This window comes from Kryptolebias marmoratus, linkage group LG3, assembly GCF_001649575.2.
Source record: "Kryptolebias marmoratus isolate JLee-2015 linkage group LG3, ASM164957v2, whole genome shotgun sequence".
NCBI lineage: Eukaryota > Metazoa > Chordata > Actinopteri > Cyprinodontiformes > Rivulidae > Kryptolebias > Kryptolebias marmoratus.
The window spans coordinates 5900643-5925448 of NC_051432.1; the positions used below are offsets into that span (position 1 = coordinate 5900643).

Sequence of the window (24806 nt, forward strand, 5' to 3'; positions counted from 1 at the left end):
CCCCTTGCTTTTTCTCCCCTCATCTCGCTTCTCGGCTGGACGCCACTGTGCCAGTTAACACACCACAAGCCAGAGGGAGGACCGCAAGAATGCTTAAATCAGCATAATTAGGCCTGTGTGTACTTTAAACACACACGTTTCCCCCCCAAGCCTGGACCCCTGCCACCCGTACACCGCTGTGTGCGCAGCCACGGCCCGTCTCTCTGAGTCAATAAACACAAACATATCAGCAGTCAGTCGCAAATGTTTACACAGCATTCGCACAAAATACATATGCGACGCACGAGGGGAAAAATGATGCTGCACCGTCTGAAGCCACGTTCCTCCCCCCCCCCACACTGTACAGCTGTCGACCCCGGGGCCCAGACCGCCACCGCCACACTAACGCCGTTTGTGACCTTTTGCACCTCGCGGCTCGGGGGAGAGAAGAGAAAATCATTCTAACATGAGGGGGCTGCATGCGGTAAATTTGCACTTTTGTTGAAAAATTTCCACAGCCATGCCAGGGAAAATTAAGCATGAACTGAAAAGAAAAGAAAAGAAGTAGGGGAGGGGGGGCGGGGGGGAGCAGAGGTTTCTACTGGGTTTGTGGTTTCGTCCCACACACATCTGCATGTGTTTTAGCTTTTAGTGGTGCATTAACAAACAACAGCCTCCCGGCCATTCCAGGGTGCTTAGCTGTACATGGTGATTATCAAAAGTCATTAGAGGGCATTTAATAGAAATAACTGCCATTAAAAAGAAATCAGTCTTAGCTTGCGATACTTGCAAAGGCTGCAACACCGGCCGGGTATTTGGTAGGCTCAAAAACTTATAGGAGGATGTATTGATTTTAATCCCAGCTGTTCCCCTCTTTGTGCTGCTCATTGTGTGTGTGTGAGATAAAGAGTCATAACAGAGACGACATCGAGGAGGTTACACTCTCGGCAGGGAAGAGTGAAAGTGAGTAGCTGTGACCTCGTTCAAAGGCGTCCAATAAAAACACCTCCCTCCCTCCCTCCCTCCCTCCCGCCTTCGTGAGCTTGAACACTCGGAGCTCCAGAGGAAGCTTCAGGTGCAGGACTGACTCAGAGAGCGAGGCCCGCACTTGCACAAACACAGCACCGAACGCACAAGATAGAGATCTGTGAGTAAGAGGAAGAGTGCCAAACTTTAATTTATTCTAAAATCTCATTTCCTCTCTAAAGATATGTGTGGTGCTTAAGGGGATACTGCAGCACTTTGAGCTTGAGTTCTGTGTAAATGTTATGAGTCGTTACCCTACCTGTTGCAGACGCTCTTTGAACAAAATCAACTCTAATCGCAAAAGTTTCAAATACTCGCACAGTGAAAAACAGACAGTGAAACAAAGGTCTTTGGAATAGAGTTGACATCGTTTAGATTGGATTTTAAGACAACAGTATTCTGCTTTTACCTTAAATGTGTTCAAACTAACTAAAATGAACTTGTCAGTCCTGTTAAACCTAAACTGTATTTCTCTAAATTGAGGTTGTTCAAAGAGCTATCTGTAACAGGTAAGATATTGATTTTAACTTTAACCAGACACCCTCTTCAAAATACCCACATTATCTCTTTTGGTAACTCTGTTAGAGACTAGTCGTAAATTCCAACTTGGCTTTGGCTTTGTTTTGTCAATAGTGTTGCCATGGTTCCTTTAAGTCAGGACACAAAAATATGACTTTCATTTGAATTTTATTTATATGATCGCTCACCTCAAAAACAGATGTGACCTTATCTTGCTTATTTTTTTATTGTTTTTCTTCATGCATAAGGCTCCAGAAAGTGACTAAAGCGCCTTGCTCGGCCTACTTGGAAAAATATTTAGTCAGCAGTATTCAATCAAACTTGCATGATAATGTTTATATGAGGGTATGCGCTGAAAACCAGCCACAAAGAAGCCACTCTGTGTGTCTGTCTCTCTCACACACACAGACACACAGAAAGGCATGAACACACTCATTTCGCTGTTTGTGTGCTCACACAGCTGTGATTATTGCACAGGGTTCAAACAAGGTAAAGATATGGTATATTACGCAATGGCTTATAGATTTTTCCACCCCTGGCAAGCAGCCAGTGCCCTCAGCGATAGGGGGTGGGGGAATCGTAGAGAAGCACACTTTGTTCCACAAAGTCTGGATTCAGGATTCACCGGCTGGTAACGGGACTACAGACCCCTACGACCAGCAGAACAGTTTGGATGTATGTTACTTGCTAATAGTGGAGATACAGATCGTGGAGGATTGATCAGAGTGCATTTATGTCCAGTTTCAGGACGTGCTGTGTAAGCCTGGTGACACTCTATAATAATCTGCCTCCGCTTCACAATAATACACACATGCAAACACACACACAGTGCAGACCAAAATAAACGACCTTAGGCAGTCATTCACAGTGTCATGGCTACAGTATCCTCCCAATGTCTCCCCATCAGTTCCATTTTAAAGATACAGGAACCAATCAGCTTATCAAAACCTCAACTATGGATACTCTACATTTGCTTTAGGGTTAGATGTTAGATAACTATGTTTAAATGATCAACGCTTCTATGAGTTCCAACGCTACATCTCCAAATATGATCTATTTAATTAAGCTTAAACAGTTAGTACAAATTATCTAAAGTTGGTTTCTGTCGAAAAGTTATGAACAGTTAATATCTTACCTGTTGTAGGTAGCTCTTTGAACAACCTCAGTTTAAAAAAAAAAAAAACAGAGTTTAAGTCTGACCAGACTGATTAGTTATCAACTAGTCTGAGTATAGGTCGTTAAAGAACTATCTTCAACAGGTAAGATATTAATTGTTTGTAATTCTTCCACAGAACTCTACTTTAAAAGATCTAAACTATCCCTGTCAGGCATCTCTTGGTGTTTCTAAATATTCAAGACAAAATGTTTAACGTTTTTGCTCATTTAAAAACAGCTGCAACCACATGGCTAACGTCTTACTCTAAATATTTTAGAGCAAGATTAAGATTACACATTTTTCCCAAATGCAAGTTTCAAACAAGCCAGTATCTTGTTTGTACTGTTTTACTTTTTCTAGGAAGGAAAGCCCCGGTACATCACCTGTCGTGACATTACACTACTGAATACAGTCATTGGTGATTAAATTTTAAAAAGCTTGCAACCCAACACATGCAGCAACTCCCCTGGGGACGCATGCCATTATACTGTGCTGGTGTGTCTGCTTCGCTCTCCAACTAGGCCCCCTAAAAATGTTACTTTGCCTTTGTGTGAAGCTTTTATTTTCTGTACAAATAAACAAAGAAGTAACTGAAATTTAAAAAACTCAAAATAGCAAAGGTTAAAACATTCAAATGCTGAACAATTACTATTCCGAAACTAAATGCGACAAGCGAGTTCAGTCCACACCTGGACCGGCAAAACCAAGAAAATGGTAAAGAGGTAGAACAGCAGAATACACCTCAAAGCTTCAACATTATTAAGTCAAATATTCTTCAGCTTCTGGTGTCACAGAAACATCGATGTAACACTTCAAATAAGATAAACCCCTACAATACAAGGTTACCAACGACTTCTAAACATTTATCTGCCCTAATGATCAAGCCCCTGAAAAACAGCACCTACAGCTGTCAGAAGGTCTTCATATCTCTGAACTAAATGAGAAGTTTGTTATTCCCTTAAATCAAACTTATGTAAGTATTACAACATCAGAGCAAAATGGTGGACCATGGTCTAGATTTGGACCCAGATGTATTATTATTCTATCACAAATAGATTGTTAGATTTTAATGGAATATCTCATTTAAATCCCCACTTTTTTCACATTTGCAATATATTTTGAGTTGCAGCCTATCTGTGGCATTCACCAGCAACCTCCTGTAGCAGTTCTGTCATGAATCTATGGTAGTGGATGAATGTCATTTTTCTGTCAGCATCTAGCCATGGTCTCACCCACCATCTTCTGGGTCTTCTTCTTCTGCTTTTTGCTGCTCCACTCTGGCAAATCTCAGTCTGACATTTTGTCATTTGATCTCCTCGTCTTCGAGTAAAGTCCGTACCAAAGCCACAACAGCAACTTGCACATCAATTTCTTTCAGGTCCATGTTAGTGGAATGAATGACAAGAAGAAAATGTTGGACTTATACTGGTACAAGTCAAATAACCAGACACAACCAGTACTAAAAAAAACCCCCACCATATATACGATGTTGGTGCTCTTACAACTCCATACTCCAACAATGAAAGATACAGCAGAAGCAACCACATGACCTCATGAACAATTACGTGGTAATGCTCCAAGAACATAAAAGAACTGATATACAGGTCTAACAAGACAGATAAGAAAAACAAGTAATGGCAATGCCTATTATGTATAAAAGTGGCACAGATATGCTACAGTACATGCAGACAGAGTGTTTGCATAGCGTAAAATGAGACTGTAATGTTACTGTTGAGTCACTGCTACACAATATTTGGTATCATGGTGTATAGGTGAGGTATGTGTGATGTTTCAAAGCTGATATGTTCAACAGAATTTATCAATATAACCAGTAAATCTGTGGTAACCTGGCATTTTGGGAGCTCACGCTACACATGCTAGACTGTCGGAAACATAAAGATGCGATAATGTGATGTTATTTTATTACAGCTGCCGTAGAAATGCAAAGCAGATATGCAAACATGAAATGGGGAAATAAAACGAACAAGCTGTAGAATTACATTTACTGTCATATAAGTACTGTAATACCAAGAAACATTGAACTTGAGCTCTTGAACTCGAGCTTTAGTCTAATTAATGGTGATATAACTACACTCTGAGAGGCCAGAATTTGTTGTGTGGTTCAGCTCGGGAAAACAGGGTCTCTTATAGTTACGCTTTGCATTTGGGCCTTTTGCCAGCATTCTAACACAATAAAACCTATACAACCACGGAATGTTGTCTTAAAGACGCCGAGCTTATTTCACCTATTTCACAGTTCGGGTCAGACGTGACACTGGTTCAGTGTTGACGTCACATGAAACTACAAATCACACTTAACTTTCGGCGCTTTGCTGTTTCACTGCAGGAGAATTCTAATTCTACAAAGCTAAACAGCAGTCGCGAATCTTTGTGTTCATGAGCGAAAACAAGAACAGCGAATGCTTTAATTGGTTTGCGCGACAGCAGACGACTTCCGAACCGAGACGTGGAGGAGTAAGAAGAAGTCCGATCCATAGCCTTATATGTGCATGAGATCATATTTTCAAGAATATACTTACAAGACCTGAATGTGCTACAAAAAGGACTTGAATCTAACTCGTCCAAATTTTTCCACCTGGATTAAGAAGGCAGACAGACTTTTTGTGCATAAGACAACAGTTGTGCACTCATTGAGCAGATATGGCCTAGATTTCACACATTGAGGTTCCCCCACTTTTTTAATTGGGACTCTTGTAGCTCGACATAGGGTGTACTTCCTCTAATTAGCTATATCTATAGCGTACGGGAGGGTGATGAATGCATGCATGTGTAAAATCCTCTTTTGAACAACTGCAAACTAACTAAGAGCTTTAATTTCACGCTAGGCTGCATTGTCCTATTCAGTGGGGTTACCCCCACCCACCTATCCCCCCCAAAAAAGAGCCTCTGAGAAAATAAAAAACGAGAGAAAAACACACCAATGAGTCACAGAGGAGGGGGATGGAGAAAGACAGCAAGAAGCAAACAACAACAACAACAACTGAAGCTCATCCTCCAACAATGCGGATCTCTCACCGACCGTTGCGTCTCCTTCTAAAAGGAGCTAATTGAGGAGGAGGTGGAGGGGGGAGCCGAGGAGGAGGATGAAGATGAAGGGGAGTCTGTCTCGAGCAACTCTGAAATTCATTCCCATCCTTTGATTCGTTGCTGCGTCCTCAAGGTCTTATGGTCTAATCCATTAGTGAAGTTGTTTTATCTTAAATTACTTTAAAGTTCTAGTTGTTGCACCTCTGACTTTCAAACATGAAACTGAATAATAACACTTCTAAAGAAAGGATTTTCATTCATCATCCAATCCCACAATCCCTTTAGGTGCCTAATACTTACCCCAAGCAAAGAGATAAAATTGAGTTGCTGACTGAGCGTGAAAACACCAAACGCTCTGTTAGATCTTTGTGTTTTTTTTCTGCATTCGGGACAAAATCCGACAGCGGCGTTCGGAACGGCACACTGAAGCGATTCTTTTAGCTGTTCTTACATGTGTCTATCTGTCTGTGACATGTATGGGTCTCCGATCGGCTTGTGCGGTCAGCTGTATCTCAGGCTGCCACAAGACCGCTGTGGGGCTGCCAGCATCCACTGGCCGCGGATCAGCCTAAAACCTAATCCACACTGGAAGGCAAAGGATGGTGGTGGGGACAAATCAGCCAGACGAACACATCCATCCAGGGGACAGCCACCTATCACCTTGCTGTGCCAACTGCCTCAGTTGAGCATGATAAACCCATTTTCTGTGGGCAGTCCGGGAGACTGCACAGATAAGGGATAAGCAGAGGACCGAGGTTTAACTAACCTCTGAGACAGATGCACGCACTTTCACGCAAACACTCAAGCCAAAAGGAGTCTGCCCTACTTTAAAGTTTACCTTACAAGCCTCATGGGCAGCTCATAGCAATGTTTTTACAAACAAAAAAATAGTTTGAGCACACATCGATTTTAAATATTGGAACTAGAGCTTCTAAAATGCGTCAGAGTCAGTCCTCTCACAAAGCCGGTGTATGTTTTTTTTTCTTCTTACAATCAGAATGTATTCGTTCAGCCTAATATTGACATGTGTGCTTCCCACTTCCCTGCTCTCAGTCCTCCATCTCTGCCTACCAGCTCTTGGCCAAACTGTGTAAGGTGGCACTGGTCCTCCTCCAGCAGGAAGGATGAATAAGTAAAGAGAACACAATGTACCCCTGGGTTGTGTCTGCAACCCACTACTGCCTGCCGCCGGCCTGCGCAGTTGGCAGGCCAGCGTTACCCCGGCTCACCGTCCACCACAGTGAACCTTTTCTCCTTTGCCTGTGCCCACTAACTAACTCTGTGTGAGCAGGATTAGACATATGCGCAATTGTGTGTGTGTGTGTGTGTGTGCTGGTGTGCAAAGTGACCCTGGTAGGAGAAGGTATGTTACCAGATCATGCAGGCCCACCTCGGCTTACACTGGCACCGGGGCTTTCACAGTCCAATCCCAGTGAAACCAGAACCAAAGGCTGACACTGGAGAACCATTAGCACAAAACAAAACACAAACACTCTATGAAAACAGCGACTGTACGACAACTTATAGGCCTGAAAAGCTCCGGTCTGTCGGTGAACAGACGGCTGTGACTAACAAGTGACGGAAGGAGATCAAAACACAAGAAAAAGAAGTTTAACCCTCCTGTTGTTTTCATTCTTTTTGTGTTCCCAGTCAGAAATGACTGGCCTAATAGGCTATATCGCATTCTAAGTCCATATTAATACATATGTTATCACTCAGTGCTGTGATGATGTTTTATGGACAATATTAATTCAGAACCTTTGGTAATTTTAAAGGCCTGTAGGTTTCACTGATCTTAGCTCATCGGGCTTATTTTGAGTAAAAAATCATAATGATTGGATTTGTTTGACAGTAACAAATTTATAGTCGGGGTGGCTGTGGCTCAGTGGTTAAAGCAGTTGTCCTCCAATGAGACAGCTAGAGGTTTGATTCCACCAGTATGCCACATGTCGAAGTGTCCCTGGGCAAGACGCTGAACCCCTCATTGCCTCTGATGTGTCCCCCATCGGTTTATGAATGCGATCTAAAGCACTGATTAGTCTCTATAGAATGATGTATTCAGGTTAGCTTTGCAGAGTGCTGTATGAATGTGTGTGTGTGGATGGGGAAATGAGGGCACAGATTGTGTTGTAAAGCGCTTTGCAGGGCCTGGCTGGCTAGAAAGGCACTATTTCTAGTTATTGCAGATTACTTTGTGACAGTTTGTCAAAAAAATATACTTTTTTTTTTAATAATGTCAGTTTTATTTTTTTTTATGCCAACAGGTGTGGCTCATGGTTCAGTGGAGGAAAGATTCCCTTGGGGTAAAAAAAAATTCTATTAGGGAAACATTCCTTTGGGGGTTGCCGTAGAAGCCAAGAATGGGAACAAGGTGTGTGTGCAAAAACAAATGCATTTAAGGGGGGAAAAATATGTCAATTTGCTGAAGTCAGTTTGATAATGTCTAACATTCACAGTCAAATCTGAATAAAATACTCTAAACTTAATTGAAATGATCCAAACTCATTTTCTGTCTTCAGATGACTCACATGGATAAAATCAGGTCAATCAGATCAATAGAAGCATCTTTCTTTTCCAGAGAGAAAACTTCTAAAACTGTCACATTTAGGCTGAACACAACAGGAGGGTTAAAGTCATTTCATCTGGAATACAACTGGGGAAACTTCTGCTCTTCTGTTTGTGTAGACTTCACACAATCACACATTTCGCCACAGACTAAAACCTCCGCATATGCCCAGATTTACATACATAGACGAGCGCGCTTTTATCCAAATAAGTTCGTTGCTAGGGCTACAAACGCTATATAGTTTCCACCCATTATTTGAGGTTCATAGCACAGCCAAATTGCGCAGGAGAAGGAGAACTTCAAGGGGGCTCATTTGATTTCCAAATCTGATCAGTCGAGAAGGAGACGCGCGGAGAGAATCCGTACAGCAAACAAATAATGAATTTAGCCGTTCAGAGAGAGATACTCTGAACAAACTCTCACACATTGTTCGGCATGTCAGAGTTGTTTTTTTTTCCTTCTTCTTCTTTTTGCGGCAAACCTTCCAAAAGTTGTTGGCGAGTCGCGCCACAGTCCGCATTAACAGCTCATCTCAGTCGGATAAACGGGATTTAACTGGAGCCGGGAGTAATTGATTTCAGAACGCATAAAAGTTTTAATTAACGACGCCTCTTCGACCTTCAGTGCGCATTAAAACTTTATGCAAATGCACTTCTGTTTGCAGGGATGTGAATCCACGCCATGGAAAGCATAAAAAAAATCCTTTTGGCAAGTGCGCCTTTTTGGCTGCTCGGGGTCCCGGCACCCACATCAGGCCTTTTCCAGCAAAGCTTTTATCAGCATTAATAATACATGGACTGATTGTTTGCAGCAGATTTGAATGTTTTTCTTTTGATTTTGTGAATTATTTAGACAACTGTGATCTTTTTTTTACGCGGAGCCACTTCGGGGCATCTCGCAGGCGACTTGAGAACCGTTTTACGCGCGTTACGGCGCAGCCCGGCATCCGAAACGGAAGCGAGCAAATCAAAAGTCCGCCGCAAGTCGCGGTGTGTGGGAAGGGCACCTCTGGAGTCGGCGCGCTCGAGTGCGAGTAAACGCGCTCCTCGCCCGGTCCCTCCGTCCTCGGGAGGCGGCGGAGCAGACGCGGGTCGGAGCGGATCAATATGTATGGCGCATATGGGTGAGCGCGCGCGCGGGGGGCCACGCGGCGCTCGCGCGAGAGGATCTGCTGCCAATTATTTTTAATTAACGGAAAGAAAGAGAGGGAAACTCGATGCGGACCTCATCGGGCCTCATACCACCACGGCCGCGCGAGGCGTGGAAAATTATCTGGGGGCTGAATAAATGCAGCAGCGGGGCTGCTGGGGTTGGCTTACGGAGCTCATCCTCCGGCCGGTTATTGATCAGGAAATGTTTTATTGAAAAAGCAATGAGAATAAAAGAAGGCCAGAAAGGTCTCCACGGGGACAGTGTGAGCAGGAGTGCAGCAGCGTCCTTTCTATGTGTTTCTGTAAGAATCTGAGAACAGCCAGAGGGCCTGAAACAACACCGGGCTCGAGGGTTCCTGCGCGCTTTCCAGCAAGGAGCTTGTAAAAAAAGGGAAGCCAGACGACTCTGTTTAAGGAAAGGAATGATCCACGAGCAGCTCCAAGCGGGATTTCTGATGCATTTAGTTATAAAATCAAAGAAAACAAAACAATAAATCAATAGCTGCTGCGAGAGCGCTCAGCGTCCTGATCAGCACGGCGGGCCGTAACCTCTGTGGGTCATTACAAGTGTCTGCACAGCTCTGAAGTGAAACCCATTCCACTTTACAGCAAAATCAAATCACATATATGGAAAACCAAACACTTCAAAAAAATAAAACAGGCTGATAATTTACAGGGTAAGTCCTGACTGAGTAAAGTTCTTAATAGGCTATATATATATATATATATATATATATATATATATATATATATATATATATATATATATTTCTTCTCTTTTCTTTTCCTTTCTTTTCTGTGAAACGGTGATCCTAAATATACATATTTCTGCCCCATCTTTTCTTTTTAATATAACACTAAAGTGATATTAAGACTGCGGCGGAGGAGGAAAGACGGTCCGACTGCGCACCTCCTCTCCTCTCCTCTCCTCTCCTCTCCTCTCCTCTCCTCTGTTAACTCCGCACTGACTGCAGGAACAAATGTGAACAAGAAGCTGCACATTTAACAAAAAACTCACGTGTAGGAGCAGAAGTGGTCCTATGTGCAGGGTGAATAGGAAAAAGGCAGCAGAAGCAACTCAAAATTGGAAAGAAAAAGGTCAAACAGCTTGACCTTTGGTGTTAGGAACTAAGAACAATTTTCTGGTTTAATCTAAAAAAAATAAACTTACTTAGTTGGACATAGAGAAAAAAATATAGAAAACAGTATTAAAATTAATAAATGAAATAATATATAATAGTATAAAGTAAGAAAAAGAGCCTATAAGAAAGATGCTTTTTAATTTGCTGTCATTATTTAAATAATACATATTTGAACAGAAATATTGTACACGACAGGGGAAATTACAGGGTTTTTAAAAGGTGATAAATCAAGATAACTGTGATATTTTACTGTTTGGGTATAGATGCCAACAAAAACATTTGTCTGAAAGCTCAATTTGGAGTCAATAAATGTCATTTGAGCACACAGTCTCGAAACTGAACATTCAGAACTTACGTATTTCCGCAATAAAAAGGTGCTGTTTTGGGGAAAACAGTCAAATAGCAACTTTAATCTGTTTACATTGAACTTGCGAAATAAGCCATCAGCCTTTGGAGCCGCGCACGAGACAAAATGACCCTTTCTTTAAACCAGTGAAATAAAACCTCCAGTATAACCTGGTGTCTGTAACGACCCGGTGAAAGTGAGTAAAATAACATCTCCGCTGCTCCTTTGACACAACATGCCACCATGCAGGCAGCACGTAGTCCGCGCGCACGCACGTGTCCACCATCTCTTCTTTTTCTCTCTCTCTCTCTTTTTTACTTTTAATCCCCCAAAAGTTTATTTTATATTGAAATGAGTCCAAACAGTGTGACCCCAAGAACCCCACCACCCACCCACCCTAAATCATCTCTGAACGCCTGCTGCAGGATGTGAGGGTCAGAAAGTCAAAGGAAAACAAACAAAAATGTTCTAAAGTATAAAGCTGCAGCCTCAAAAGTTTGCGTAAGTTTCTGTTTTTCCCTCTATCTGTCCTTAATATTCGCAGCCTGATCAACAATCAGGACACCAAGTCTTCACTCCCCCTCCTCCCCCTCGTTTAATATAAAATAGATTTGGGAGAAGCGCCATTTTCTCTCCAAACCATGCGCAATGAGAGCGCACAAGAAAACTTGTTGGACGCGTGCCAGTGAAAAGAAAAGAGGGGAGAGAGGAAGGTGTTGAGGGGGGGAGGAAGGAGAGGTTAAACGCTATAGGGGGAGACGAGAGCTGAGTTAAGGGAGGAGGGGGGCAAAAAAAAGCTTCTTAGTAGCTACAAATGACAGGCAGCAGCGACACACACACACACACACACACACACACACACATGCACACACAGCTCTGTAACCGCGTACAGTAGAAACAAACCAGAGAGGCGCACGATAACCGGAAAACAGCCGCGGAGAGGAGCGGTAACACGGTGATTTTCTTTTTCCCTCTCCTTCTTTAGTCTCTCATACCTGTGTCAAGCAGTAAGGGGAGTACATGGCGGTGTCTAGAGGTGGAAGCTGGCAGAGGAGCTGATAACAAAGTTGGATGGAGGTTCGCTGCGGTGCCGCATTGCAAAGCCGCTGTGGCTCAGTCCGGGCTGTAACCCCGCCTCACTCACAGTGAAAGCTCCGCACTAACTTTAGAGGAAAGTTTTTTTTCCCTCTCTCTCCCCCTCTCTCTCTCTCTCTCTCTCTGCTCCCTCCCTCCCTCCCTTCCTTCATGTTTCGCTCTAACTCTCCCCCCCTCTGTCCCTCCCTGCTTCCCTCTATCATATAGACAATGCGAATCGTGAACTTGAACGTTTCCGAAGACATTTTGAAAGGTGCCGTGGAGGCTACTGTCTGAGCGTGCTGAGGCGGACAAATGAGTCCCTATCCTCTAGTTAAAGTAAGAAAAAAAACCCACAAAGGTCACCAAAATAACTTGAAACTAACAAAAGTAATACAAAGAAAAAAAAAGAATACTTCTCGAAAATCAGTCACTGCTTTTGAGTTTTGATTCAACAGAATTTTTTTTTTTTAAAACGGCAACTAACTAATGAAAGTCGCCTTGGTCTCTTAGAAAAGACTGTGACTAATCTGACCATAGGGACATGTTAAACTAAGGTGTGTCCTGTAATCAGCATCACAGGTGTCTTCAATAAGTAGTCACAGGGCTGTTTAACATCAAAGTGTGTAACATACTGAACATGGACTGTGGACAGCTAAAGACAGAGTTGTGTCAGGAGCTTAGAAAGAAAATTATTGAGCCTTATGTTCAAGATAAAGGCTATAAGATCATCTGCAAGCAGCCTGATGTTAAGCTGACTACATCTGCACAGATGATTCAGAAGGTTAAGGTCCACAGGACTGGAGACAACCTCCCTGAATGTGGCTGCAGGAGGAAAGTTGATGACAAATTGAAGAAACAGGTAGTAGGTAACCAAAGAGTCTAGAACAACTTCCAACAAGATTAGAGGGGAACTCTAATATCAGATCCCATCATCGGTCACTGTTTGAGCCAAAGTGGACCTAACAGAAGACGACAGAGGAGGACACCAAATCATTAAAAAAGCTAAACTGGAATTTGCCAAAATGCATATTGAGAAGTGACAAATCCTCCGGGGTGATGTCCTTTGAACAGATGAGACAAAACAGGAGCTTTTTGTCAATAAGTCCCATCAGCTCTGTGTTCACAGGCCGAAACTGAAACATACATAAAAGTACCCTGTGCCTACAGTGGAACATGGAGGCTCGGTTCTGTTCTGGGGCTGCTTTGCTGCATCTGACACAGGCTGTCCTGAATCTGTTCAGGGTCCAATGAAATCTCAAGACTATCAAGACATAAAAGCAAAATGTGCTGCCCTGAGTCAGAAAGCTTGGTCTCAGTCGCAGGTCCTGGGTCCTCTAACATAATGATGACCCAAAACACACAGCTAAAAACACCAAGAATGGCTCAGAACCAAACACTGGACTGTTCTGATGTGGCCTCTGAGCCCCGCTCTAAATCCTACAGAACCTCTATGGAAGGAGCTGAAACATCTGGAAAAGGAACCAATCAAACCTGAGACAGCTGGAGCTGTTCGCTCACGAGGAGTGGAACAAAATACCCGTGGACATGCGGAGACGTCTCAGAGAGAGGGACAGACATCACATGAATGCAGTGATTGCCTCAAAAAGTTGTGCAAAATAATGTTAAGTGTAGGGTCCAATCATTTTTTGTAATTTCATTAGTTTGTGTAATAAAATAATTCAGTTGAACTAAAATTGAAAAGCAATAACTTATTTTTATTAGTTGATTTTATTTTTGTAAAAACATTTTTATTTTAACAGTTTCAGGTAATCTCAGTGACCTTTGTAGGTTTTTCTGTCTTTAAAAAATTTAACTCCATGTGTACCACAGCGTTCTTCTCTAAAGTCCAACAGTAACTTACATTTGTTGATCAAATCTAAGTTTATTTAAATAGCACATTTACACCAACTTAAGCTGACCAAAGTGCTTCACAATAATTACAACATCATAAATATGATAAAATAAATAAAATGAAGTTTGATAAAATATGATATAGAATCAGCAGTAAATTACCAATAAAATTCAAATAAAAAAACACGACATTGATGTGAAAGAAAGAAGTGGAAAGGGAACCAAGATCAAAATAAATGTAAAAGGTGCTGCCAGTGGCTCATTAGGGTCACCATGGTGACCACACACCTGTTTCTTTCATTCCCTGACAGTGTTCCTAATAAGGCAGTCAGACAGAAACACAGAGTAGAAACGAAGCCTCACACAAGCAGTCACTCGGTGAAAGAGCTCCTAAAGTGTCTCGAAACGTTTGCGGGAGTTCTCAGTTTCCTTGCAGGGCCTCGCTCTCCTGTCTCAGGAGTTTCGAACATGTTCAAAGAAATTTGCGTGTGAATTTTCTCTCAGAATAGTCACAGAGCCATTGCAGGCGTTTCAAACCTTTCTCAATTTAAGTTTTGGAAATCTAGAGCACTAGAGCTGTTTTTCTTGTTGTTATGTATGTAAAACCTGGGCAAATTTTGTGCAAACGCACCAGTTTTGTATTAGACCAATTAAAGATTTATGTATTTTCTCACATTTTTGTGTCTCCAACTAGTGAGATACTACTACCTTATGTGACAGAAGCATCTGATCATCACATATGTGAAATTTTATGTCTGCAGTGTATTATAAGTTGTGGCAAAAGTAAAGACTCGTCACTTGCAGTTCTGAAGAAAATATTCTCAGAATTCTGAGAAACCCACATGTCCTATAGCAAAGAGGGACACATCAGGTGAAAGAATATACAAATGCACATGGTTTGATGTTTGAACTATACGAAAAGAGCCAAGAATGTGGGGATAAGTTTGGAAAGTTTCGACAGTATAACACCGTCACACTAAGTTGAATATTCTAAAATAAAATAAATAAATAAAATAAAATCTTCAACATTTACAAAGCCTAAATTGTGATTGTGTAAAAACTATTAAATATATCAAAATGCCAATTCAGTCAAGTAAAATATAACTTTCTGTGTTTCTACAGTAAACTACGTCTGAGCTACAGAGCTCAAACATAGCTGTTTTCATCTCATTTTACCAAAACTCCATTTTCTCAAAAATCTATCTATCTATCTATCTAAACCTTTAAAGGTCACATTTTTTTAACTTTTCAATTGTTTTAAACATTTTTGCCACTGAGGTCGAAAGAAAAGATGGCTGATTTTAAATAATCAAAAAGAAAAGGTTTTCTTTTCCTGTTTTCATATTCTTTGCTGTTATAAAGAATGCAGACACAAACCCAGAAGTGCACCAAAAATAGCCCCAAAGAAATGTTTTAAATTCACATCTCACATTCTGTGGTCTTTTGTCAGCCCATAATCTGCTCGGAGGCCCCTGTCTTCCAAACACGACGGCCTGCTACGGTAAATTTAACGTGCGCAGCAGTGAGACATCCTCCCAAATGTGCAGCGGAGGACTTATGCGCTTGGATTTTACGAGGTGCTGTGACATGAAGCTTGTCTCTTTGGGCCAAGTTTTTCCAAGAAGATGCCAATTTCCTCTCATATTTTAAATATATATAGTATAAAGTTAGATTGCATACAAATCCCTGATATATATCTAGATCTCCGCAGAACCCAAACAAGTCCAGACAGTATAAATCAAACTGTCAAACATTAAGGATTTCAGCTGTGATATCTTTTAGTTTCCCACTTTTGTCCTTTTTAATCAACACCAAGTTATATGAAAGCATTTTTTTTACACGGAGGCAGAATAATCTGAACTTGTCCAAAGTGGTCTAAACGGGTCCTATTGTTGCTCGCATTGTATGGAAGCAGTGCGCTCTGTTTCTAATCAGGCTTGGCTTTATCCCCGCTCGCTCCCTGCTCCTCGCTCTAATCAAACTCATATATGCAGGCAGGGTGCCTGCAATTATACATAAGCCCCTGCCTCATGTATGTGTGTGAGAGTGTGTGTGTGAATACATTTCTCCATACGTCTGCGAGTGTGTTTAGGTTGTGTAAAAGGGTGCGGTTCCGGGGGGCTGAAGTCACCCCAGTGCTTGAATGCCAAGTTTTTTTTGGTGTTTTTTTTTCAGAAGGGATACGAAGCTGTGCAGCTTTACGAGACCTCAGCCTCCGAACGATCCTTAAGGCACCACGGGAACACATAATGTACACTCGTGGAAGTTCTTGGTGCTCACAAACAAGCAGAAGAAAGCAGGAGGTTGAAGGGAAAAAATAAAAAAGGAAGAAAATGCAGAATAAATGTGAAAGAAAGTGAAGCGTTTTAAGGTGTAGTGTTCCCTTGCCAGAGTCTCTCCTCTTTCCAAACCACACCCCACCACGGCACAGGCCCAAACCCAAAGCCTTTGTGTGCTCCCTCGCTTTCCCTCTTTCTCTTTCTGTCCACCGCCTTCTCCCTTTTTCTCGATGGTTCTCTTTAGCCATGCTTTTTTCCCCTCCATTTCTGTTTTATAATCTTTCGCGTTCCTGTCTTGTTTAGCAGTCTTTATCACACAAACCTCCCCTTTCAACTGTCTGACTTGACTTTGTGTTGCTGCTTTCAGTGTGGCATTAAGTGTCCATCTTAGTATTCAATGCAGGCGCTTGGCTGTAACAAACCCCTGGAGTTAGAAAACCTGCTCAGGTTTACTTTCTGAACTTTCTCTCTCTCTGAGCTCGTGATCAAACGGGACGTCCCGTCAGAACGTCACCTATGAAAGGCCCTCGAGAGCGCTGGGATCTGGCGGTTTCTGAGTTTGCCATTAAAAAGCACATGAGAAAACCATATGGCGTGTCTAAAGTTAGCATGTTGTGGTCTCCCATTGACACGCGGCATATACCCGCTATTTACCATTGCCTGTGGCCAGGCCATTAAATATTGAAAGTGAAGTAGCATACTGATACAGCCATTAGCATGCTAAATGTGTGAGACAGGTGGTTGAGGTTGGCTCTCAAAAAAAAAAAAAAAAAGGCAGGAAATATGCAAGTGGAAAATGTGTGCCGTTTACTTCTCCGTACAGAGTAAATATTGTTTGAGTAAGCTGTTTATATATGAGTGCCCTGGGAAGGAGCGTGGATACAGTCGGAAAAAAAACAGCTTACTGGCCACCATCATCCGCAGAGTAGATCCCAGAGATCTGTTTTCAATCTGAGCGTGTGCGCGCAGAGCGATGTGTTACGCCTGCTGCCTTTTACGTGTTTACTGTGTTTAATAGCTGCTCATACGTTATCCTCAAGCTGGTTTGGATTACTTTGTTTGCATTCAGCACGGAGAGAACGTATAGATTTGTTTTGCTAGTCTGATGTCATCGGACCTTAATTTGAGCGGGAAACGCTACATGTCAGACTGCAGCGCGCCGACCGAGGGAGCAGCTTTCCAGGAGGCCTCGCTGTCACAAAATGAAATGCTTTCTCTTTTTTACTTCTTTTTTTAAAAAAATACTTTATGCAATGCTTATTACAAAAAGGGTGCCCAGGAATAATATATGTCGCTAGTTTTGTACTTTTGCTCTACATGTCAAACTTTCACATTCTTCTTGCAAAACAAAATTCTTTGAAATCGTAGTAGTAATGTTGCCACATGTGAGCACAGTCGACACATGAACTCAAACACTTGTGATGAAATGTGGAAGATTTTACAGGATGTGAAGATAGACAGGAGCAAGCTGCCGCAGCACATAAACAGTAAAAGGTAAAGTTAGTTCCCAAACAGCTTTGTGATCTCCTGCTCAGCTTCAGCAGAATCACAGTGCAGAAACGAGTTGGATTCATACTGTGGTCCCTCTTTTTAAGTCTCTAAATACCTAAAAGAGGTCATTTCTAAAGGGAATATTTTTCAGGAGCTAACTGGGAGAGCAATCAGAGCAATCACAAGGACGGACACGCAGAGAGTTTAGACAGTGTGTGTGCTTAGGAGTGTGTATACCCTGTAAGTATCGGACACGAGGAAACATTCAGGCATCCCTGGACCTCTAGTAGGATCGTCGTTCACCAGGTAAGTGTCAGTAGCCTGAAAAACAGAGACAAAGAGGCATTTTATGAAAATCTTAACATGTTACAACAATATTATGCTCTTCAAAGATGCAAAACCACACTGAACAATGAATAAGTTTACTTCCTTTTTGAATTTCTGTTATTAAATTTCAATACTATATATTTTAAAATATGATCATATATATTAGGTTGCCAGTAAGCCAAATTAATATTTTTTTTCTTTAAAAAAGTCAAAAGTAACGGTGATCTTTAATGGAAAGATCTTTTTAGAGTATAGGTGATTCCAATCAGCCTGACCAAGCCTGGATGTTTTTCTCTGTGTGAAGCTATATGCACGTCTGCTAAAAACAACAAAGATCTAATGGTTGTCTTGCTTTATGGCACCATGAATCCTCGGGCCAAGTCTCAATGCATGCATATGTGTGTGTAGGTGTGTATTCAAGGAGCTTCATTTGTATTCCAAGGCGAGCATGCAGGCAGGCGGGCAGGCAGGGTTCTGGCAGGGCCCGGAGCTGTGAAATAGGCTCTCCGTGCAGTTCTGCTGTTGATTGGATCAACCTATCCCTCTCTGCTTTAGTCAAAGGGAGCCCAAATCCCACCGCCACTGTGGCGTTCTGTGAAATCTTATTTCATTTCACAACTTTAACAGATAAAAAAGCATACACACACACACACATACACACATGCTTGTGCCAGCCTGAGACCCCCATGCCACCGTCGTTTACAGGAGCAGAGACAACACAGTGTATCTGAGCCTGTAGACATGTCCAACTGCACACAAAATATCAAAATATGCTCTCACCCTCCTGAAAATATGATCGTCCATGTACTCCCACCCCCCCCCACACACACACACAATTGTTTGCTTTCCACACAAACACACAGCAACACACACACACACACACGAGCGCCCACCAGCGCACACGTGCATGCCACTTACACAGACGCACAGACACAAACCCCATAATAAGAGCCAGACGCTGGCAGACCACACAGCCCTGAGTTGTGGTGAAAACAAAGGCTATTCATATCCTTCGCAATGAGAGGTCTGTACAGCTCACTCTCCGTCCTCCCCTCCCTTGTTCCTCCCCTCAGCTTTTTATTACAGATTATCTGCACTCTCAAACCTCCCATTTTTCTGTAATTGTGCAATTTCTAATCATCTTTATTAGTCCATAAACATGTTTCTTTTTATTTATTTTTAGTCTCCATTTTATTGCAGAGGCCCTCGGCTTCTTGAGAGGGTGGGTGTGGGGGGCCACCCGGCGCCTATTGTTGAGTCTCAAGATGAAGATGAAGCCAGGAACAGCAGGAGAGAGGCCTGCTGATAAGACAGCAAAGCATTATGGGAATGGTGTAGTAAGGTTTTTCCGGATGCATGTGTGCATATGAGCTAATACGACGTAAGCACAAGACAAAAAAAGCGAGCACCCAAAGTCTGCCAGGCCACGAGTGTGTGTTAATGAACGAATGTATCTGATTGGCTGGCGGTCAGGATAATGGCCTGGATCCACAGCACCTGTGCAGGGGTCCAGACCAACCTGGGTTGCTGATAACCAGCGAAACAGTCCAGAATGCATCAGGTGTGCTGGAGCCTCTGCGATTGGCTATCTCCGGCCCAGAAACAGGGTCAGGTGTGCTAGCAGGTCCTCCCTGATTGGTTTGGTCAAGTCCAAAAAAAAAAGAAAAAAAAGAAAAAAAAAGCTGCGAGCTGTTTTCATTGGCTCATTCTGCCGCTGAATGGGCGTCTGGGTGGATGGCATCGGGACAACTCGGAGTGTTTGTGAGGAAACATAATGAAAATCTGGGAGAATCTTTGCAAACTCTCTGCTTCACCCCATCCTTCTAACGTGAGCTTATATGAAGCGGTCAAAAACAAAAAATAAATAAAAAGAGAGAGCAGCTCAAGTCCAACAATAGATAATTTGCTCCCATTTCATATTAACCAACTGACAAAGAGGAATTTAAATGCCCTCTTTATGTTGTCAGCCAAAGAAACAGGTGCTGATGAACCTCAATCCTATTGTGCAACAGTGAATAACATGAAGCTAATGAATAGACTAAGCTCTGTACCTGCCACTGGGGAGGCCAGAACATACTGACTCCCTTTGTTGTAAACCCCTCAAAAAACCTAGGGCCCCCAAACAGTCTCTCCTGCAGCAGTATATGAATTATATATTGTACTATATATATAGAACATATGCCCGGCCCATATGGCCAGCCCAGAGCGAAAAAATCTCAAAGCCCTCCTTAATTAACATTTTAGAGGGAAGATTCGGAGGCGGGAGATTGAGTCAGTGACCTATTTGGAGTCCATCATCGCCCAATGCAAATGTGTTAATTGAGACAGATTTTCCTACTTCACAAATATGTGGAGTAGAGGAGGCTTTGGAGGATTTCTTTTTTTCTTTTTTTTTTTTTCATCCGAGCCATCTGATCTAAGGTAGGGGTATGGGATGTGTTTTAAGCTGCATCTTTCACTAACAAAAGAAAACACTTCTTTTTCACTTTTCTTTCTCCCTTCTCACTAAGTCCCTCTTTTGGCTCGACTTTCTATCTATCTCTGTCTATCTCTCTTGGTATATGTGTTGACGACCATATGGCCAAATTCTTTGGAGGTGAGATCTCCAAAATCTCACACACACACACACACACACACACACACACACACACACACACACACACACTTACACACACACCTCTTCAGAGCTTTGTGTATGAAAGGCCCTGATGGTGGAATTTGTTCTCAGATGGCTCCATTTTAAAGCATGTGAATGGCAACATATCAATGATCTGCCTCTCTGTCTTCCTGCGTCTCTGCAGCTCACATTTGCAGTTTCATACACACACACACATTTAAGATCCACACACACTTGCAGTGCGTGCTCACACACACCTGGGGCAGTCCTCCTGTTGTTTCAAGCAAGGATTTTCTCTGCATGCCTCACACTCATCAGCCACAGTGTCTGTCAGTCAGTCTCTTGAAAATTTAAATCATTATCACCGCCACTGTGCCCTAAACGCACGTTTGTTTTGGGGTTTTTTTGTTTTTATCTTCAGGACTTGGTAGCTTAAAATAACACTGCCAAGTTTAAGACACAGGATGAAAATTAGGGGGTTGAGGGGGATGGGGAGAGACGGTCCAGCCAACCTGCGTGAGATGGCAGGCACTTCAAAGACACCCGGCCGCACCGGCGATCTGTTCCACGGCGTCTGAGGAGTGTTTGAAAGGCAGAAATGGCCGCCTTGTGAGTCCTTGCCAAAGCTACCTCGGGGAGAAATGTTGGAAAAGTATGAATTTTTTACACAACCATTCCTTAGGGAGTTAAGTTAAAAACCTAGGAGACAAAAAATGAGGACTGCATAAGAAAATAGATGGGTATCTAAGTAAAGGGAGGCTAATTATTTCACATCGCTTGCAGATCCTAAAGGTTTAGTCAAGGAGTGGGCAGCCGCTGTTTTATCCAGACTTGGATAAAGGGATTGAAGGGCCACGAACTGAACTGAAACCCTGTGTGCTACTTGCATCTATTGTGAATAACATCACACCCTCTGCAGAAATACACAAGAAAAAGTTTGCTCTCTTAAGCATGACAACATGTTATCAATATTTGTTACATTTTTTTGTAGATTGTTGAGGGTTTTATATGTTGATAGATCCAACTATAAAGAATTTGGCACATTTAGTCAAACGAAAACTAAACATCTTTAGTAAATTAAATCTAGGGACAGAGTTTTTTGTGTACACATCAACTCTTGGTTGAAAATTTATTTTATGGAATATTTTCTATTTTTTTTAAACATCCATCTTTTGTCTATGGGGCCATCCAAGTAATGGTTTCTGTGAATACACAAACTTTAAATAAAGAAAATAATTTTGTTTTAACCTCATCTCCCATGTGGAAACAATGTTTTAGGAGCCCCAAAACTGTATTTTTTCAAAACCAGAGAGTGAAAGAAATCTTGAAATGCTACTTTTGCGTTTTCATGTAGACAGTCAAAACACAACCTTTTGAAAACGAAAGACCCACCCAGTTCTGTTTACATTTCACACCCAGCGTGTAAGCTTTATGTGTGCGCGACACACCCTGTTTTCTGTTTTTAGTGTATTTTATTTTTTTTTACATTGTATTTTTTAGAGTACAGTAGCTACTGCAGCATTTCAGGTTGTTTCTGGTGTTTCTGTGTCAATAAAGACATTTCCAGAAATGGTGCTGTGTTTACTAGGATATCTTTAGAAAAGCGTGTTTCCGTGTTGACAAGGCCTGTGTTTGTCAGCACAAACTTTGACCCTATAAACCTGGAAAAGCTTCGATCTATTTTAGTCAACAATGAAGACTCCACTTTCTGTTTCTGTAAAAAGGCAGTGCAGAGCTTGTTTTAACTTTTCAAAGTAAACTTACTAAAATCCTGGCTTCCATTAATCTATTCCAGTTTGTTTTATTTTTGTTTGAGGGCTGGATTGGGACGGTTCAATGCTGCTTCTAGCCCTCTGCTCTTATTTTGCCCATGTTTGGTTTAGCCGGACCACAAGTAGAGAGGATACAAAGTTTAAGATTGCTCTTGGTTAAACTGTACCGCCATATTTTGACTCTGGATTACCCATAAAGTACACAACGAGACTTGATAACATGCAAATGACTTGTGTCAGAAATTTCACCCGCTGAGTGGAATCAAAGGTGAGGTGAAGTAAAACTGGTTCTGTATGTGCTCTAACAATAGCTGTCCTGAATTCACAAAGGAATTATTTTCACCAGAACTGCTGTAAAGAAACCAGACCAGCATACTGTGACACACCTTAATATTCACTTGTCCTGGCACTTGCCTGCCAGCTCTTGTAAGAAGGGATCGGCTCTGGACTGTGGCCTGTAGATAAAACCTTGCCAATTTTGACTCTGATCTTCTAGGGCAACATTTCACTGTCTGTGAATTACCCATCCCAATGCTACGGATATCCCTGACACGGATCCTTATTTAGTCTGTTTTTGAAAAAAAAAAAAAAAAAATCCCCAAACCACAGTCACTAAAAGTCTAACTGCACAGCTTAAGTACATTTAACAATGAGGTTTGGACCGGTACAATCAGCTCTTTGTGTTTCACAACAACTGATCCGTGGAGAGATTTTCTTATGGTTATGGTCCTAATACAGCAGAATTCACCACAGAAACCAGAAAACACAGCGATGAATTACAGCACACACACACACACACACACACACACACACACACACAGAGAACTGAGCTCATTTCAAATGTTTCACCTTCCACCAACTCAGCTGAAAGAATCCTCTGAACGTGTTTATAATAATACGATGGGATTCACACCCATCTCCCTGGCACAGTTTAGCCTCTTTGCTTTTCTTTGACTGACAGGTAGCGCGGTTGGCAGGTTATTCCTCTGCAACAACCGCAACGCAACCAGCTGTGAAATTACAGGCCCAGAATCAAAACAAAACCAGGATCATGATATCAGTGCCAGTCATGAGCCATTGTCCAATAATGGGTCGCTTGGGTTGGAGACGTTAGTGGACAGCTGACATCAGAAGACACGTGCGGTTTGACATTTCGAGGCCTTGTTTGTGTTGTTGTGCAAGTGTGGCTGAGTTTCAACATGATGTGGAGGGGGTGGGGGGGGGGGTATTGATTTACACCAAATGAGCCCATTAAAGTTGCGTAACACTGATCTTTAAAACATGAAAATATGCATCGAGCGCGCAGATAAAGAGCTCTTAGTGGGGACAGAATGATCAAGTTGGTTGCTGGTGACCCAGAAGGAACAAACACGCCAAGAACATCTGCATTAAATAAATCACAAATAATCATAAAGTTTTTTTTGTTTCACATATTGGTAAAGCTCTTGACTTTTAGTGTGTATATTTTGTAATGTCTGATGAGATGAATTGCTGTCTCCAAATGTTACCCTGTAAACTTTCTATTGTTGAAATATCGTGAATTTATTTCAGCAATTATACAGCAGCTGCTGTATTTCATTCTACAGTAAAACAAACTCCAGTAAAGTTGTTTATAAAACAGTAATTTACTGTAAGATAAATTACAGGATAAAGCTTTGATTATTTTCTACTAATATTCATGTGCTTCATTTATTACAGTAAACTTTAACTTTCTTTAGCTTCGGGTGGTAAAAAAAGGAGAAACAATGAAGGACTTTGCTGCACAAAAGCAAAAAGTAAAGAGTTTAATAATCAATTAACTATTCAAGTTAAATTTAGGGGACTAACTTGTCCAATTAGGGATTTCCAGGAAAACTGCAAAGGCGAGATTTATTATGTGAAGCAAATATGTTCCATTCTCTGATTGTTCTGACCAGTTTTTAATGCAGTGGTGTTACATTTTTTTCTGTCCTTAGTTTTAGGGGACAAAAAAAAAAAAAACTACTTCCAACCACGCTAAAGTATTTAGCATCTCTGAACAGATTCAATCTGCACAAGACATTAGAAATACACTGAAATGATCTCAAATCTCCTCTTGGTTTCAGTCCCAAAGCTTTGACTCGGACCACGCAAAACTGGAATTTTTATTTATTTATTTACTTATGTATTTATTTATTTATTTATTTATTTATTTCCTGCCACATTTTGCACACCACCATCAGCTGCACAGCGAGCAGGAGGACGCAGAGAGCTGTCACTCTGCAGAAAATGCTGTTATTAATAATAACGCTGCCGTTTTAGGGAGATATTTCCGTACTTATCCACCGAGATGCAGCGGGATTTAGAGGGATAATTCGCTCCTATGTTCATCCGATTGTCAGATCAATTTTTTTAAATGTGCAGGATCGCGCCATACATTTCCTCCATAAGCAGCACAATGAGGATCTGTGTGAAGCCTCCCACCACCCCCCCCCCCCCCC

At 41.9% G+C, this 24806-nt stretch overlaps 1 protein-coding gene across 11 annotated transcripts in view; it reads right to left on the reverse strand.

Annotated features, from left to right (window-relative positions):
- Positions 1-24806, reverse strand: part of LOC108244353 (nuclear factor 1 X-type) — a 121373-nt gene that overhangs the window by 95222 nt on the left and 1345 nt on the right. For 9 of the 11 annotated variants that reach the window (XM_037974761.1, XM_037974760.1, XM_017430484.2 and 6 more), the window contains exon 2: positions 17869-17952. In XM_037974761.1, coding sequence (XP_037830689.1) covers positions 17869-17952 — 84 coding nt within the window. Of the gene's footprint in view, positions 1-11928; positions 12091-17868; positions 17953-21087; positions 21109-24806 lie in introns of those variants that run through there. The other 2 variants (XM_037974758.1, XM_017430479.2) reach the window with 2 other exon arrangements.